At 43.4% G+C, this 19,124-nt stretch overlaps 1 protein-coding gene across 1 annotated transcript in view; it reads left to right on the forward strand.

Moving 5' to 3' along the window:
- Window positions 1–19,124, forward strand: part of OBSCN (obscurin, cytoskeletal calmodulin and titin-interacting RhoGEF) — a 334,659-nt gene that overhangs the window by 273,485 nt on the left and 42,050 nt on the right. Inside the window, 9 exon segments of the mRNA XM_070766937.1 lie at window positions 2,397–2,457; window positions 4,620–4,697; window positions 5,864–6,036; window positions 7,222–7,248; window positions 9,483–9,635; window positions 11,497–11,542; window positions 12,659–12,736; window positions 15,409–16,799; window positions 17,034–18,487. Coding sequence (XP_070623038.1) covers window positions 2,397–2,457; window positions 4,620–4,697; window positions 5,864–6,036; window positions 7,222–7,248; window positions 9,483–9,635; window positions 11,497–11,542; window positions 12,659–12,736; window positions 15,409–16,799; window positions 17,034–18,487 — 3,461 coding nt within the window.

The following is a 19,124-nucleotide window of genomic DNA, read 5'->3' on the forward strand; positions in this document are numbered from 1 at the left end:
TTCAGTCAAACCAATCTGAACTGGCAGCAACCCATCATTGGTGTTAAGACACTAGTCCTCAGCATTCCTTCCTTGCCAAGTTGGCCTAGGTCAAGAAAGAGCTGCCACAAAGGCTCTTTTGTAAGAATCTTGAAAGTTTTTCCAAGTGGGTTTCTATCCCACCTTGCCCTAAAAACTGTCATTATTTTGAGCCTCTTTCTCACATGCCTCTTCCTCAGGATGGTGTTAAGCTGATAAGAAAATGTACTGCTCAAAAAAAATAAAAATAAAGGGAACACTTAAACAGCACAATATAACTCCAAGTAAATCAAACCTCTGCGAAATCAAACTGCCCACTTAGGAAGCAACACTGATTGACAATCAATTTCATTTTGTTGTCAGCACGTTCAACTTTGTACAGCACAAAGTATTCCGTGATAATATTTCATTCATTCAGACCTAGGATGTGTTATTTGAGTGTTCTCTTTATTTATTTTTTTGAGCAGAGTATTTGCAGCTCACATTGAACAGTGGAGACCTGGGTGCTCCTTGAGAGGGTGATTTTCTTGAACACGTTCCATGGATTAGTGAACAACGTCAGTGCTAGTAGAGAGAGGACTGTGGAGAGGAGGAAGAGGAAAAGGATTGTGGGGTCCAGGTGATCTCTGAGCTTGGTGGTTTTCGTGCAGACATTTCATGACCCAGCTAGGGAACATCATCAGTGCTAGAAGAGAGAGGAGTTTGTAGAAAAGAAGGAAGGAGAGAGAAGAGGGAGAAGGAGAGGAACTGAAAGGTTCTTGGTGCGCTCAGCTGCTTGTAGCCTAGAGAATAGAATAGAAGGTTGTGAACCTCCCAACTCTGGACACTTTCAGGAGGAGATTGGACCACCATTTGGCTGGGGTGCTTTAGGATTCCTGCTCAGGCAGGGGGTTGGACTTGATGACCTGCATGATCCCTTTCAACTCTAACAATAAATAAAATAAATAGAATAGAATAGAATAGAATAGAATTTTATTGGCCAAGTGTGATTGGACACAAAAGGAATTTGTCTTGGTGCAGATGCTCTCAGTGTACATAAAAGAAAAATATACATTTGTCAAGAATCATGTGGTACGACACTTAATGATTGTCATAGGGGTCAAATAAGCAATGAAGAAACAATCAATATTAATAAAAATCTTAGGATACAAGCAACAAGTTACAGTCGTACAGTCCTAAGTGGGAGGAAAAGGATGATAGGAATGATGAGAAAAAATTAGTAGAATAGAAGTGCAGATTTAGTAAAAAGTCTGACAGTGTTGAGGGAATTATTTGTTTAGTAGAGTGATGGCGTTCGGGGAAAAAACTGTTCTTGTGTCTAGTTGTCTTGGTGTGCAGTGCTCTGCAGTGACGTTTTGAGGGTAGGAATTGAAACAGTTTGTGTCCAGGATGTGAGGGGTCAGTCAATATTTTCCCCATCCTCTTTTTGACTCGTGCAGTACACAAGTCCTCAATGGAAGGCAGGTTGGCAGCAATTGTTTTTTCTGCAGTTCTGCAGGCAGGGGGTTGGACTAGATGACCTGCAAGGTCCCTTCCAACTCTGTTAATCTGTCTGTTAAGTCTGATGTTGACAGTATTCTGACAGATTGTTTCATTACCAAACTAGCTAATATCATATGATGCTGATGTTAGAACCTCGTTCCACTGAAGCACCAAAGGTGTTATATCTACTTGGCCCGTAAGACTTCTGCAAAAAAACCACCAAGCACTAAGACCACAAAACCCCAACAGTTCAGCCTTGAGCTACAGGCATCCCCTTCTATCAGTTCCCCAAGTCCCATCTTGCAACTATAGGGGTGTCGAATATCTTGGGCCAGCCCCTCTTCCTGGCCTGAATGATTTGGCCAGATGGAGAGAGTTTATTTATTGATTGATTGGATTTGTATGCCGCCCCTCTCCGTAGACTCGGCTAACAACAGTGATAAAAAACAGCATGTAACAATCAAATATTAAAACAACTAAAAAAAACCCTTATTATAAAACCAAACATACACACAAACAAACATACCATGCGTAAATTGTAAAGGCCTAGGGGGAAAGAGTATCTTATTTCCCCCATGCCTGACGACAGAGGTGGGTTTTAAGGATCTTACGAAAGGCGAGGAGGGTGGGGGCAATTCTAATCTCTGGGGGAGTTGGTTCCAGAGGGCCGGGGCCGTCACAGATAAGGCTCTTCCCCTGGGTCCCACCAAGCGACATTGTTTAGTTGACGGGACCCGGAGAAGGCCCACTCTGTGGGACCTAACTGGTCGCTGGGATTCGTGCAGCAGAAGGCAGTCCCGGAGATTGTTGGATTTGTTGGAAGAGTCTTTGAAAACAATCTACATGCTTTTGTTTAACCTTCTCGATGGTTTGGTCCACGTTCCTTAATGGGTTAGATGTTCCAACGAAGACCTCCTGGACCGTTTGTACAAGAAGAACACAGTGACAGAAGCAGAGGTGAGAATCCTTCCTTCTGTATTTTAGGGAGAGGACCAAAGGTTTTAGGACAAACAAAGAGAGTAGAATTCAATTGAATTCCTTCCCCAGCTCACTCCATTTCCAATGTTACAGACTCAATTTCCATTACTCCCAGCCAGTCCAAATATACAGTGTTCTCTCGATTTTCACGGGGGATGCGTTCCGAGATCGCCCGCGAAAGTCGAATTTCTGCAAAGTAGAAATACAGAAGTAAATACACCATTTTTGGCTATGAACAGTATCACAAGCCTTCCCTTAACACTTTAAACCCCTAAATTACCATTTCCCATTCCCTTAACACCCATTTACTCACCATTGAATAAGACACTTAGTGATCATGATATTTATAAACAAAATTATTTATTAACAATAAAAACATTTTTGTCATTTATTTGCAAAAATTATTAGTTTGGCATGACGTATGGTGTCATCGGGCAGGAAAACCGTGATACAGAAAAAAACCGCGAAGTATTTTTTAATTAATATTTTTTGAAAAAACATGGTATAGGCTATTCGCGAAGTTCGGACCCGCGAAAATCAAGGGAACACTGTAATTCTCAATACCAATATTATTTGTAGCTCAGAGTTGAATTATGGGGTCCTTGATGCTCTCTAAGCTGGATAGTTTTCCTGTAGACATTTCATAACTAGTGATGGGCGAACCGAACACGCACAATTTGGGTCCGTACAAAATTTTGCGGTGTTTAGTATGCCGAACACGAACCCGAAATTTTTTGAAACTTCGGGCAAAGTTCGGGGTCGCATTTGGCGTTCGGAGCTTTGACGTCACCGGCAGGTTGCTAAGGATGCCAAGGTGATCACTTCCTGGATTCCATGGAATCCAGGAAGTGATCACCTTGGCGTCCTTAGCAACCTGCCGGTGACGTCAAGGTTCCGCCCCCGGAATCTCTTTGTGGGAGGGATTCCCCAGCTCCTTCAAAGAGAGGTCTTCATGTAAAAATATTGTTATTTTTACGTGAAAGGACGCTGCAGCGGCGCTACAAGCAAAGGGCGGGCCTTTCACGTAAAAATAACAATGTTTATTTTTATGTGAAGACCTCCCTTTGAAGGAGCTGGGGAATCCCTCCCATGAAGAAATTCCGGGGGCGGAACCTTGACGTCACCGGCAGGTTGCTAAGGACGCCAAGGTGATCACTTCCTGGATTCCATGGACTCCAGGAAGTGATCACCTTGGTGTCCTTAGCAACCTGCCGGTATACGTGATGTCAAAGCTCTGCCCCCGGAATTTCTTGGTGGGATTCCCGTTCGGGTTCGGTTCAGCCGAAATTTGCGTAAAGTTCATCCGAACTTGCCGAACCCGAACACCGTTGGGTTCACCCATCACTATTCATAACCAAAGTAGGCAGCCCCATCAGTGCTAGAAGGATCCATGTTTAAGAGAAGGCAAACTCTTCTGTCTTCTACCACTGATGAGGTTACCTAGTTTGGTCGTGAAATGTCTGCAAGAAAACAACTACACTGAAAAAGCACTAAGGGCTTCATAATTTTCAATCACCAGTCACTTTACTGTCTGAGTAAAGCAAGAGTAATACAGGTAATAATAGAAAGAGCTTCAGAATTAGAATTGTAAGACAACAGAGTTGGAAGGGATCTTATAGGTCATGTAGTCCAACCCTTTCTCCATGCAGGAGATCCCACAGCATTCCAGAAAATGGCTGTCCAATTTCTTCTTCCAAAGAAAATAAATAGAATTAAGGAAATAGGTAAAAGATGTACACAAAGTAAAAACTTCATTTTTTTAATAGCATGCAGAGAGTCAATCAAGTTGGGGGAGGGGCAGATTGATTTTTGGAAGGAAAATGGTCTAAACCAACCTGTCCCAGAATGCTTCTCTATGTGACTTCCAAAGGTGCTTTTTTCAGGAGGCAGCTGAGCTTTCTTGAAAACAAAGACTGCAAATGACCAACTGTCTGCAAGGGATATAAATCCCTCCGCTCGCCACCATCCACTCAGAGCTGAAGAAGCATCTTGAATGAGAAACGAAATGTCTTCAAGGAAAAAAGAAGAAAGTCCTCCCTAAAAAGCACCTTTGAGACAACCATGACCTAGATGACTTGAGAATCACTATAAACTTTTTTCTATGACTTCAATAACTTCAATTCCTCCCTTCTCTGAAACAGGTCAAATTCTACATCAAGCAACTTCTAGAAGGGATCTTGTATCTTCACAGCAAAGAAATATTACATTTGGACATCAAGGCAAGTTTTACTAGACTAGACTAGACTAGACTAGACTAGACTAGACTAGACTAGACTAGACTAGACTAGACTAGACTAGAATAGAATAGAATAGAATAGAATAGAATAGAATAGAATAGAATAGAATTTTATTGGCCAAGTGTGATTGGACACACGAGGAATTTGTCTTGGTGCAGATGCTCTCAGCGTACATAAAAGAAAAAGAGACATTTGTCAAGAATTATGTGGTACAACACTTAACGATTGACATAGGGGTGAAATAAGCAATGAAGAAACAATCAATATTAATAAAAATCTTAGGATACAAGCAACAAGTTACAGTCATACAGTCCTAAGTGGGAGGAAAAGGATGATAGGAATGATGAGAAAAACTAGTAGAAATAGAAGTGCAGATTTAGTAAAAAGTCTGACAGTGTTGAGGGAATTATTTGTTTAGCAGAGTGATGGCGTATGGGAAAAAACTGTTCTTGTGTCTAGTTGTCTTGGGGTGTAGTGCTCTGTAGCAACGTTTTGAGGGTAGGAGCTGAAACAGTTTGTGTCCAGGATGCGAGGGGTCAGTAAATATTTTCCCCGCCCTCTTCCCCATACCTAGGGAAGCTGCATTCTGCACGATCTGAAGTTTCGGAACCCTTTTCAAAGGTAGCCCTATGTAGAGAGCATTACAGTAGTCGAACCTCGAGGTGATGAGGGCATGAGTGACTGTGAGCAGTGACTCCCGGTCCAGATAGGGCCGCAACTGGTGCACCAGGTGAACCTGGGCAAACGCCCCCCTCGCCACAGCTGAAAGATGTTTCTCTAATGTGAGCTGTGGATTGAGGAGGACGCCCAAGTTGTGGACCCTCTCTGAGGGGGTCAGTGATTCCCCCCCCCCCCGGGTGATGGACGGACAGATGGAATTGTCCTTGGGAGGCAAAACCCACAGCCACTCCGTCTTGTCTGGGTTGTCTTGTTATAGAGGTGCAAATGACAGACTCAAGAAAGATCATAAAGCAGGCAAAACTCACTTAACAAATGTCTCAGCAGCAGAAACTTTGGGGATCAGTTGTGGTTGTAAGTTGAGGACTACCTGTATCTCAGAATTTCAGCAAAGAAAGCCAGTTTGAGTTCCCTTTTTGCCTCAATTTTTGTTCTCCATACTGACGTTCTTCCTGTATATACCTCCACAGCCCTCAAACATTTTGATGGTCCACCCCGACAGGGAAGACATTAAGATCTGTGATTTTGGCTTTGCGCAAAGGATAAATCCATCGGACCCTCAGCACAGCACTTATGGATCTCCAGAATTTGTCCCGCCAGAAGTTCTGTCCAGGTCTCCAGTGTCAACGGCATCGGATATCTGGTAAACGAACCCTTTCTCTTCTTGTTCATTCTAGTTTTACTCTAAATCTAATTGAACGCATCAAAGATAAATACCTTGTGTGTGTCCAATAATAAAGCCATGGAATATAGAATTCTGTTCTGTTCTGTTCTATTCTATTTTATTCTATTCTATTCTACTCCATCTTCTTGAAGATGTATAGTCTGGAGGACAGAAGGAAAAGGGGGACATGATTGAAACATTTAAATACGTTAAAGGGTTAAATAAGGTCATAAGAAGCAATGGGTGGAAACTCATCAGAGGAAGACCCAACTTGGAAATAAGAAATTTCTTGATAGTGAGGACAATTTTGCAATGGAACGACTATCCTTAAGATGTGGATGCTCCATCACTGGAGAAGACACTGGACAACTATTTGACCAGGATGATTTAAGGGAGGGATCTCCAACCTTGGCAACTTTATGCCTTGTGGACTTCAACTCCCAGAATTCCTGAGCCAGCATGCACTGGCTGAGGAATTCTGGGTGTTGAAGTCCACAAGTCATAAAGTTGCCAAGGTTGGAGAGCCCTACAATAAGGTCTCCTGCCTTGAGCAAAGGGTTGGGCTAGAAGACTTCAGAAGTCCTTTCCATCATTGTTCTAGGTTCTAGTCTTTTGTGTTTTGGAATTGACCTCCAGAATTTACTGGTTCATGGCTCCGTGACATTGAGAAACAAAAGAACAATGGGAGGTTCTTCTGACAGTAGAAGAAACCAGCTCATCCTTCATGGATTATTTTATTATTTATTTATTCATTTGTCCAATACACAATACATATGGAAGAGAATAGACATGATGTAATATATATAAAGATAATATGTAAAAATAGAGGAGAAGATATGTGAAAGGAAGAAAATATATATGATATATGAGATAAAGGAAAGACAATTGGACAGGGGACGAAAGGCACACCAGGGCACTTATGTATGCCCCTTACTGGCCTCTTAGGAACCTGGAGAGGTCAATCGTGGAGAGTCTAAGGGAGAAATGTTGGGGGTTAGGGGTTGAGCATTTCTCAACTTTGCCAACTTTAAGATTCCAGCCACCCATCTTAAATTTGCCGAGTTGAGAAGTGCTTTTTCAGGGCCCCAGAACCAGAGAATGTTGGTCTGTCAAGGCTTTATGGGAGCTGGAATTCTTTTCTAATATTTGTTTCTTTTCTCATAGGCCAGTTGGTGTTATTTGCTATTTAAGGTAAGCATACGAGACCTTAAAACTTTATTGTACTGCACATAAATCCTCGATCTATGATGCCAATCTAGCCCAAAATTTCCACTGCTAAGCAAGAGCAGCTGTTAAAAGGGTTCTGCTTCGTTTTTACGATCTTTCTCGCCGCAGTTCTTAGGTGAATCACTATGTTTGTTAAATGAGTAACATGGATTTTAACGTTTTTACATGGATTTTATTAAGTGAATACGGCTTCTCCAACTGGCTTCGTTTGTCAGAAGTTCGCAAAATGGGGTCATGTGACCTCAGGATATTGCACCTGTCATAACTACGAGACAGTTGCCGAGCATGTAAATTTTCATCACATGACCATGGGAATGCTGCAATGGTTGTAAGTGTGAAAAACAGTCATAAGTCCCCTTCCAAGTGCCATTGCAACTGTAAACAATCACTAAACAAATGGTTCTAAGTTGAGGATCACCTGTAGGTCTTATTACCAACAAATGGCCATTGTCTGCCTCTTCTTTGCATAGATTACCTCCGGAACCGCCTGCTACCGCATGAATCCCAGCGACTGATAATGTCCCACAGAATGGGCCTTCTCCGGGTCCCGTCGACTAAACAATGTCGTTTGGCGGGCCCCAGGGGAAGAGCCTTCTCTGTGGCGGTCCCAGCCCTCTGGAACCAACTCCCCCCGGAAATTAGAATTGCCCCCACCCTCCCTGTCTTTCGTAAACTACTCAAGACTCATTTATACAGCCAGGCATGGGGGAGTAGAGATATTCCTTCCCCCTAGGCCATTACAAGTTATGCATGGTATGTTTGTGTGTATGTTTGGTTTTATAATAAGGGTTTTTAGTAGTTTTATTATTGGATTGTCACATGCTGTTTTTATCATTGTTGTTAGCCGCCCTGAGTCTATGGAGAGGGGTGGCATACAAATCCATTTAAATAAATAAATAAATTAAATAGACCGACGATGCAAATATTTTTTTCCACAGATATGCCCATGTCACATCAACACTCTGCAGTCTGCATTGGTTGCCGATCAGTTTCTGGTCACAATTGGTTATGACCTATAAAGCCCTTCATGGCATCGGACCAGAATACCTTCGGGACCGCCTTCAGCCACACAAATCCCAGCGACCAGTTAGGTCCCACAGAGTTCGCCTTCTCCGGGTCCACTCAACAAAACAATGCCGTCTGGCAGGACCCAAGGGAAGAGCCTTCTCTGTGGCAGCCCCAATCCTCTGGAATCAACTCCCCCCAGAGATCAGAACTGCCCCCACCCTCCTTGCCTTTCGCAACCTCCTAAAAACCCACCTCTGCCACCAGGCATGGGGAAATTGATTTCCCTCGGCGCTCCGTTTTATGTATGGTTTGTTTGGGTTTTATGAATGTTTTTAAATCAAGGGTTTTTAACTCTTTTCTTGTTTTAATCACTGGATTTGTATTTTGTATTCTTGTTGTGAGCCGCTCCAAGTCCTCCGAGAGGGATGGCATACAAATCTAATTATTATTATTATTATTATTAATAATAATAATAATAATAATAATAGAATTGAAAAATCAACAGATGATCCAAAGTGCAGACTCTGTAAAGAAACAGATGAAACAATCGACCACATACTCAGCTGCTGCAAAAAGATCACACAGACTGACTACAAGCATAGACATGATGCTGTGGCACAGATGATCCACTAGAACTTGTGCCGGAACTACCAGTGGCAAAGAACTGGTGGGATCATAAGCCCAAAAAAGTGGTCGAAAATGAGCAAGCAGAACTACTGTGGGACTTCCGACTGACCGAATTCTGAAGCATAACACACCAGACATCCTGATTGTGGAGAAAAAGAAAGTATGGATCATCGACATCGCAATCCCAGGAGACAGCAGAATTGAGGAGAAGCAGCTAGAGAAATTAGTGAAATACGAAGATCTAAAAATCGAGCTGCAACGACTCTGGCACAAGCCAATGAAAGTGGTCCCAGTGGTCCTTGGCATACTGGGCGCAGTGCCAAAGGATCTCAGCGGACATTTGAAAACCATCGGAATTGACAAAATCTCCATCTGTCAATTGCAAAAGGCCGCTTTACTGGGATCGGCAAACATAATTCGTCGCAACATCACGCAGTCCTAGGTGCTTGGGAAGCGCCCGACTGGTGATGAAATATGAAATCCAATTATTATTATTATTATTATTATTATTATTATTATTATTATTATTATTAAATTTGTCTTTTCCCCCCTTCTTCAATCAGCTTGACCTGCAAATCTCCCTTTGCTGGGGAAAATGACCGAGCAACCCTACTTAACATCCAAAATGGGATGATTTCCTGGCAAAGCTCCGATTGGGATCATTTGAGCCAAGAAGCCAAGGATTTCATCGAAAAGATCCTTCAGCCGGCTCCTGGGTGAGTTGGACGAATACACTTCATTTCAGAGAGATAGCAAAGCCTTTTCTTTAGGATTTTAGAAGTGGGGTGGACCACTTAAAGATGACAGATGGACCCCGGAAAAGTCTATGAAGTTCTTGGTGTGCTTGGTGGCTTTCTTGCAGAAGTTTTCATGACCCAGCTAGGTAACATTATCATTGCATCTCAGACATTAACACCCTTCACTCCTCCACTCAAAGCAGAAGACCCTACGAGACTAGACTTTCAATCCTGGGCCTGGAAAGCCTAGAACTAAGACGCCTTAAACAAGATCTAAGTATTGCCCACAAGATCATATGCTGCAACGTCCTGCCTGTCGGCGACTACTTCAGCTTCAACCACAACAACACAAGAGCACACAACAGATTTAAACTTAATATTAACCGCTCCAAACTTGACTGCAAAAAATATGACTTCAGTAACCAAGTTGTCGAAGCGTGGAACTCATTACCGGACTCCATAGTGTCTTCCTCAAACCCCCAACACTTTACCCTTAGATTATCCATGGTTGTCCTATCCAGATTCCTAAGAGGTCAGTAAGGGGCTAGTACAAGTGCACTAGAGTTCCTTCCGTCCCCTGTCCTATTGCTCTCCTATATCTCCTATTCCTTTCTTCTATTCCTATATCTCTTCTTCTATTCTTTCATTGATATGTTCTATTACTATACTTTCTTTTCTATTATTTCATAGATATATTTTACTATGAGTATCTCCTCTATAACCTTCATCATGTATTTTACTATGTGTATATAGATATATACCCACTAAAACCCTCATTGTGTATGGGACAAAATAAGTAAGTAAGTAAGTAAGTAAGTAAGTAAGTAAGTAAGTAAGTAAGTAAGTAAGTAAGTAAGTAAATAAATAAATAAATAAATAAAATAAGAGGAGGGGGAGGAATGGGGAGGAGGATTATGCTTTTGGTTCTCTCTGAGCTTGCAGAGCTTTCATGACCCAATATCAACAGTGCCAGAAGCGAGTTGGGTTTGCTCTCATTTTATATAACAGCACTTTGCCCTGTCAGTGTTGGTGGGAATAGTCTTGGTGATTCTTTGATTAGGCAATGGTTTACCACAAGACAAAACTCCACTCACTTCTTGCACTGATGATGTTCCCTAGTGGGTTTAAACATTAAAAACCAAATAATTGAAGATTTTAAAATTTGAAAAGTGTGATAATGCAACATTGGGGTGGATGTTTTTTAAAAGAGGAGAATTAGGTCCAAAAATGGAACAGGTCAAAGCATACAGTGACCAATGGCAAAAAAAAAACCTGCCGAAAAAGCGATTTCAGTGCATGGACAGAGTGCTGATGGTCTTAGCCTGAATTCACATCACCCCATGAGCCTTTTACCTGTTACTATATTAAACCACAGAAGGGAAAGGGGGGACATGATCGAAACATTTAAATATGTCAAAGGGTTAAATAAGGTTCAGGAGGGAAGTGTTTTTAATAGGAAAGTGAACCCAAGAACAAGGGGGCACAATCTGAAGGTGGTTGGGGGAAAGATCAAAAGCAACGTGAGAAAATATTATTTCACTGTAAAAGTAGTAGATCCTTGGAACAAACTTCCAGCAGACGTGGTTGGTAAATCCACAGTAACTGATTTAAACATGCCTGGGATAAACATAGATCCATCCTAAGATAAAATACAAAAAATAGTATAAGGGCAGACTAGATGGACCATGAGGTCTTTTTCTGCCATCAGTCTTCTATGTTTCTATGTTTCTGTTCAAGATCAGTCCTTTCCAGACACACAGAAGTCGTTGAAATATCCTTTAAATACAGAGCTGTACCTTGAGATATCAAGTAAAACCTGGTTTATTCTTTCTCTTTACAGAACCAGGCCAAGCGCGATGGAGTGTCTCTCTCACCCCTGGTTTTCTGTAAGTTTTCATTTCTGTTGAAGGCCTGGAAGTTTTGATTCCCATTCCCCCTTTTCCCTAACCTGGACTGCAGGGATGTCTGCGAGGGAAGAGAGGTCAAAAAAGTCAAGATGGCAACCCAACTGGAGAGGGCTCTGTTTGCACAGTTGCAATTTCCATATTAAATTTTTAACCTCCCCAGTTTGGAGGATGATGCCTTTTGCTGAGTGAAAGTGCGGGCTTGTCTCAAAATGTGTAATGCACAGCAGGAATATAAAGGAATAACGGTGTCTTTTGACCTGGTGGCTTGGCGTTGTTTTTTTAATTTTCCAACAACGAACGAATCCAGGCGAATAGTAGAAGCTCCAGAGTCCTTGGGGAGTTGGGTGGCATACAGATTGAACAGATAAAACAATACGCTCTGGTTTTCAAATAAATCAGGATATTTTCTGGGTGTTTGAAGATAAGACCTAGAATTTATTTTATTTTATTTTTTAAAATATTTTTTATTGTTTTTCAAAAGACAGACAAAAACAAACATTTAAGGAGCTACCATTGATCCGCTTGTCATATAAGTCTAACTAATACAGAAAAAAAACCTAACTATCGTCAGATCAATACAGAAATGTCACATGTGCACATCACATTCTTGTTAAGTTTAACTCTATATTCTTTATGTTAATTAAATTTCTTTATCTATAAGATATCAAATACTTATTCAAAAAATAAAATATAGAAAATAACACTTCTGACTTTATCATATTATAAAGAGAAAAGAAAACAAAAACTCTATGTTTATATTGTTTTTGAACTATTACACTCTTATAAACCTTCAAAATAATAAGTTCAAATAGTTATAAATTCTTACTTATTTAATTTTTAATACTATTTTTAAAATTCCACCATTCATATACTTTATTTTGTAAAATTCTGTTTCAACTTGATTATTCAAACGTTTTGTCATCATGTCTAGTTCTGCACATTCCATAATTTTTTTAAATACCTCTACATCTTTTGGTATTTCCTTTTCTTTCCATTTCTGCACAAATGTAATTCTTGCCGCAACCAATATATGTATTATTAAATAATAAATTTCTTTTTTATAATTTATTTTCAAACTCATATATTCCTTTTCAGCACAAATCACCACCAGAAGAAGGTAATTTTATCGAGACAAAAGCACTCAACTTTTTTGTATCCCGAAGTAAATGGCAGGTTAGTAGAGGCTCGAATCCAATGCACAATTATTCTGGCTTCATTAGTGTCGGTTATTTTGGGATCCGTTATATGCGTTGTTATGTATGTTTAAAAATTGATATTTCAAAGATAGGATGCATCTGATCAGACCCGCCTGTTTATTCCTAAGGAAGTTGGCAAACTTGGAAAGAGAATAGTTTAGATTTTAAATGCACATTTAAACGGCTTAAATGCTGTTCCAAGGTTCCTTGTCCCACGTACCTGTATTATGGTAGCATTTGGCATCTTTAAAGACATGTGGACTTCAACTCCCAGAATTCCCCAACCAGTATGGTTGGCTGGAGAATTCTGGGAGGCCGAAGTCCAGATATCTTTAAGGTTATTGCTATTAGGTTGAGAAACGTGGCTTCTAAATTTAATTATTTTTACCATTGGATTTCTCTGCTGCCCATTTTATTAATATAAGTAGTCCTCGACTTACGACCAGAATTCAGCCCAAAGCTTCTGCTCCTAAGCCAGACCCTTGTGATGTTCGCTCTGCCCCATTTTGTGAATTTCCTTGCCACAATTGTTAAGCGAATCACTGCGGGTGTTAAGTTAGTCCCACAGTTGTGAAGGGAATCTGGCTTCCCCATTGACTTTGCTTGTCTGAAGTCTGCAAAAGAGGATCCTGTGACTCCAGGAGACTGAAACCATCATAAAGATGAGTCAGTTGCCCAAACGTCTGAATTGGGATCATGTGACCTGCAACAGCTGTACATGTGAAAACTGGTCACAAATAATTTTTTCCCAGTGATTCCGTAAGTTTAAAGCTCTAAAGCAGTGATGGCGAATTTTTTTGGGTTTGCGTGACAAAAAGGGGTGATGGTGCGAGCATGGGGGCATGTGCCCTTCCCTCTCCCTCCCCCCCCATGTATGCGCACCCCCATGCTGCCCCCCCCCTCGTATATGTGCACAGACCTTACTGAAGCCTGGTATGTGGGGAAAAAATGCTCAAATGGACAAACCAAAAGTTTGGGAAAACGCACTTCTGTTTTGCCGTTGTGCTGTTTTTTGAACTCTGGAGGGTTTAGGGAAACAACCTGAAGCTCCGAAGTGCAAAAAACAGCACAATGGGCAAACCGGAATTTCGGAAAATGCACTTCCGTTTTGCCCATTGTGTTGTTTTTCACCCTCCAGGGCTTCAGGTAGCTTCCCCGAACCCTCCAGGGTGCACAAAACAGCCCAGTGGCAAACCGGAAGCTTTCTCAACTTCTGGTTTGTCCGTTGTGCTGTTTTTTGCACTCCCGGGCTTCAGGAAGCTTTCCTGAAGGGTGAAACAGCCTTTCCCAAGGACGAGAACCAGCTGGCCAACATGCACATGAATGCTGGAGTTGACACAGGGCAAAATCTCACGTGCAGCCTGAAATGGCGTGCCATAGATTCACCATCACGGCTCTAAGTCGACACGGCTGTATCTGCTAGCCATGTTTGAAAATTATCTCTTTTTGAAACAACTCTCAAAACAAAAATCAAATGGGGTTTCCTATTATAACTCCTGATTCAAAGCGGATTTGTAAAGAAATGGAAGAATACGATTAAGCCCAAAATTTCTGCTGCTAAGCGAGAGAGTCGTTAAGTGAGTTTTGCCCCGTTCTGCAACTACTGTGGCTATACTTGCAAAATAACCACTGCAGTTGTTGAATTAGTAACACAGTTGTTAAGTGAATCTGGCTTTCCCATGGTCAGAAAGTCACAGAAGTGGTTGTGTGACCCCAAGACACTGAAACCATCATAAATAAGAATCAGTTGCCCAAAGGTCTGAATTTGGATTGAGTGGCCATGAGGATAATAATAATAATTTAATAATAATTTATTAGATTTGTATGCCGTGGATGCTGCAATGGTTACAAGTGTGAAAAATGGCCAAAAGTCACCTTTTTTTCAGGGCCAAATGGTCACTAAACGAATAGTTGCAAGTTGAGGACTACCTATATTGCAGGTGTTTTTTGTGAAATTATTTGAGGTATAATCATCATTTTGACCATGGTGATATAGTGGTATCTTATGGGGAATGCAACAGATTGAACAGCCATTTGTTTGAAATGGTACAGGGCAGTGATGGGGAACCTTTTTCTCCTTGGGTGCCAAAAGAGCTTGGGTGTGCGCTATCATGCATGTGCGAGTGCCCACACTCATAATTCAATGCCCGGGGAGGGCTAAAACAGCTTTCGCTGTTTTAAAAGGTCCTCTTGAGGCTGGAAATGGCCTGTTTTCCAACTTCTGGTGGGCCCAGTAGGCTCGTGTTTCACCCTCCCCGGGCTCCAAAGGCTTCCCGGAGCCTGGGGAGGGCAAAAACACCCTCCCCCATACCCCTGGAGGCTCTCTGGAAGCCGAAAACACCCTCCCAGAGCCTCTGTGCAAGCAAACAATCAGCTGGCCAGCACACACATGCATGTTGGAGCTGAGCTAGGGCAACGGCTCGCGTGCCAGAAGATATGGCTCTGTGTGTGACCTGTGGCATCTGTGCGATAGGTTCGCCATCACTGGTACAGGGTCTCCCTCTTAAACAGGAGGGTTGGACTAATTGACCTCCTAGATCCCTTCCAACCCTATGATTCTAGGTTCTATCATACTGTGTTTGATCTGACCTCAGTTTTCTCTTTTCCACTGCTTTAATCTTCCTCTTCCGCCATTCCTTTCGTGCCCAGAGGTCCCTTATGAGCTACAAGTCATTGCTCGTGATGAGGCCGATCCCAGAAATTCTAGAAAAGCACCAGAAAAACACCTCACTTGGCATCTCCCGACAACTGGTCGAAGAGAGCAGTTCCTCCAGCACCAGCGGGTCATCCTCGGACAACGAAATTTTGGTCTCCTCTGGGAAAAAACCTTTTGGACCCATTCCGGAGGTCCGTCTCTCTGTGCTGGAAGGCTCCAATGATCAAGAAGGTGAAGTATTTGAAGATGAGTTCAAGCTTCCTGATGATTCCATGCCACCCATCAAAACCAGAAGGTTGAAGGAACGAGAAATCTCCAAGGTTGACGCCCATGGAAGAGCATTGTTTGAGCTGGCTCCGTTGCAAGACCCAACTGGATTGTTGCCTCCAGAAGAAGGAAGACCAGAACGATCTCCAGGTTGCGTCCCGAGACACAGCGTCATCAAGAGTACGTTTTACAGCCACCCATCGGAAATTCTGACCAATGTCCCTTCCTCACCAGGAAAGGGGCAGAGAAAACAGCTAGAGAAAGCTAAGCGGTCTTACCGGAAAGCTGGATATTCAAAATCCGCTTTAACTGGTCTACGGGAACCCTTGCTAGAACAGTTTGAACTTGGTGGAGAAGGAGCGATGTTGGCAGATGCAGAATTGGGGAAGGAACGAGAGGGACCCCAGATCACCAAATCAGCTTCTTTCGACACGGCTCAGAAATCGCCCAAGGTGACTTTCCAGGTGTCCACCAGGAGCCGTTCTTTGGATGACTACAGAATAAGAGCCGAGAGCTTCGCTGAGGAGCAGGAGATTGCAGAAGAAGACCCGGACGCCACGCCACAGGGTAGTCCAGCAGAAGGAACTCAGGTGAGGGATGAAAAAACATCAGCAGCAAAAGCTAGGAGGGGTTTGTCTGAAGAACACCCACGGTTAGCCCCACTGGATGACAAGGAAAGATCCAGGTTGGGCCTTCAGCAGGGTAAGAAGAAGGCCTTGATTTCGGCACAGGGCTCTGAAAAAGAGGAGGATTTACTTCAGAAGACGAAGGTGCCACGTTTTATGGGGAGACCTCCCCAAGGCAGAGAAGATCTGATTTTAGAATCTCAGCAACCTGGTTTTGCTTCAGGGTTGGCTTCAAAAAGTGACATCGAGCAGGAGAAGACATCCATATCTTCTCCTGGAAGAACCGTTTTTCCGAAGGGGGAAACATCTGCTTTGAGAGGACCACCACCCGAGAGCCCAAATTTGCTGCCTTGGGATAGCAAGGAGGACAAACTGCCCCGTGAGGCCACCCCAGTGTCTCCCAAGAGCATTGAAGGACGTCAACCAGGAGAAAGTCTTCCTCTTCTGAAAGCTGTTCCCAAAGACCTACAGACTGTGCCGGTGCGTGAAGGTCACCCATCCTTTATTTACCCTGGAACACAAACAGTGGAGAGTAGAGGTTTAGGTCCTTCTGTTTTGCATCCTGACATTTCAGCCTCCTCGATCCTTGAGGAACAGAAAATTCCATCTCGGAAGCCCTCAGGATCCCCATTGGCCAAGTCAGCCATGCTAGAGAAGAAAGGTCTGGAGAGGTTGGACATCCCTCGAGCAAAAACGGCCACACCTTCAATCTCCGATGGTGCAAAGCAGAAACCTTCACCTCAGGTGCCCGTTGCAAAAATGGAGAGGAAGCTACCCATTGCAAAAAGTGAAGGTCCTCTTCATCCAGAGATTGTTGCCCTGGGAGGAATCCAGTCCCCAATACAACGAGAGTCTCCTCTTTACAGAAGAGCCTCTCCTACCACCCCAAGAAGTCCTGCTGCTCTGATGCAAGCGTCTTCCCAACCAGGGCCCACCCCAGTACCCATACTTCTTGTAGAAACCCAGATGGCCTCACTACCAAAGTCCTCTGCTTACCCAGAAAGAGAGTCTGAGAAGAGAGAGGTTCAGCGTACTCCTCAAGCCCAAGCAGATCTGATGTCCTTCTTTGAGGCTGAAAAGTACGAGCTCTACCACCACCTGCCGCCTGCTTCCAGTGAGGCCCTCAAGGGCCAAACGGCCCCTGTAGCAGGCTATTCTCACGCGAGAATGAGACCGTCAGCAACCTCTGGAGAGAAAGTCTCCATAACTCAAATGAAAAGGCCATATTCCATCGGAGAAGGCAGAAGAAGCCACGAGCAGAGATTTTACAGTGACTCAGAGGCTCACTTTATGGAGAACGTAGCGGAGAAGATGGCTTACCAATCGGAAGCAACACCTCCTTGGCCGGAGTCGCCCCAAGATGAGATGCTCCGTCAACAGCCACCTGGCCAAGCGGCCAGGCCGAAAAGCAGGTACCTGGTGCGCAGAGGCAAGAGAGAAGGTGGCATTGGCCTAGCAGACCCTTCAGAAGCCGATATTATCTACCCTGGAGAAGAAGACTATTTCAGCCTTCAGTCTTACCTCGGCAAGAAAGCCAGGATGTCTTCCCCTTATGAAGCCTTGGATTACCCAGGAAGTAGCCGGATGTATGAAATTGCCCTGGTGCAGATCCAGGATCTCTCCGAGGTGCCTCGTCCTGACAGCAAGACCTCCAAGTTCGATATCGCGGAGGTGGAGCCAGCTTTCCTCAACCTCACCGAGCTCTACGACATTGTCTATTCTGCATTCGACTTCCTGAGTTTCAGGAAAGCGCCAGAGAATTTGCCCACCAAGAGGCCACCTGGATCCAAACTCCAAACTTCCCACCAGGAGAAAAAAACGTTTCTTAGGGAGGATAATTTGCCTGAGGCGGCCCTCAAGGAACCTTCTGGAAAAGAAGAAGCAAGCGTCCTGAAAATGGAGGTGAGCCTGACTCCTGAACCAGCCGTCGCACCTCGGATAGGGAAGAGGTCCGACTCGGAAGGAGATCTACCCATGGGGTCCCAGTATGATCTCCCCTCAGACCCGACGAGGAAGAGGAAGAGTTCCCTCCAGAGCGCCTTGGGACTTTTCAAGCCGGTCGTCCGCTCTCGGTCCATGGAGCAGGTGGAATTCAGTCTGAGGAAGAGGATGAAGGCGTCCGTAGCTCAGTTCTCGAAGATGTTGACCAGAAAACTGTCCAGTGAAGACACCAGAACAGGTAATGATTATCAATTTATCAATTTATCAATTTATCAATTTATCAATTTATCAATTTATCAATTTATCAATTTATCAATTTATCAATTTATCAATTTATCAATTTATCAATTCATCAATTCATCAATTCATCAATTCATCAATTCATCAATTTATCAATTTATCAATTTATCAATTTATCAATTTACTAAGCCTCTCTCCGTGGACTTAGGACTAGTGTTGGGCGAACTGAACCTACAAAGTTCGGGTTCATGCTGAATTTTGCAGTGTTTGACATGCTGAACCCGAATTTTTTTAAAGTTCAGGTAAAGTTCGGGTTCAGGTTCAGCCGAACACCGCAAAATGCCACCGCCCGGGTGGAGAGTGGGGAATTCCATCGTGGGATTTCCCACCTCCTTTCGCTTGCGGCGCTGCAAGCAAAAGGAGGTGGGGCATCCCACGAAGAGATTCTGGGGGCGGGGCTTTGACGTCAGGGAGACTACTTCCTGGCCGACCGAAACGGGGAGGAAGGAGTCTCCGTGAGGTCAAAGCCCCGCCCCCGGAATCCGTTCGTGGGATTCCCCACCTCCTTTTGCTTGCAGTGCCGCTGCGGCATCCTTTTCTGTAAAAATAAAAGTAAGCGAAAGGAGGTGGGGAAT

This window comes from Erythrolamprus reginae, chromosome Z (assembly GCF_031021105.1).
Source record: "Erythrolamprus reginae isolate rEryReg1 chromosome Z, rEryReg1.hap1, whole genome shotgun sequence".
In the NCBI taxonomy this organism is placed as follows: Eukaryota; Metazoa; Chordata; class Lepidosauria; order Squamata; family Dipsadidae; genus Erythrolamprus; species Erythrolamprus reginae.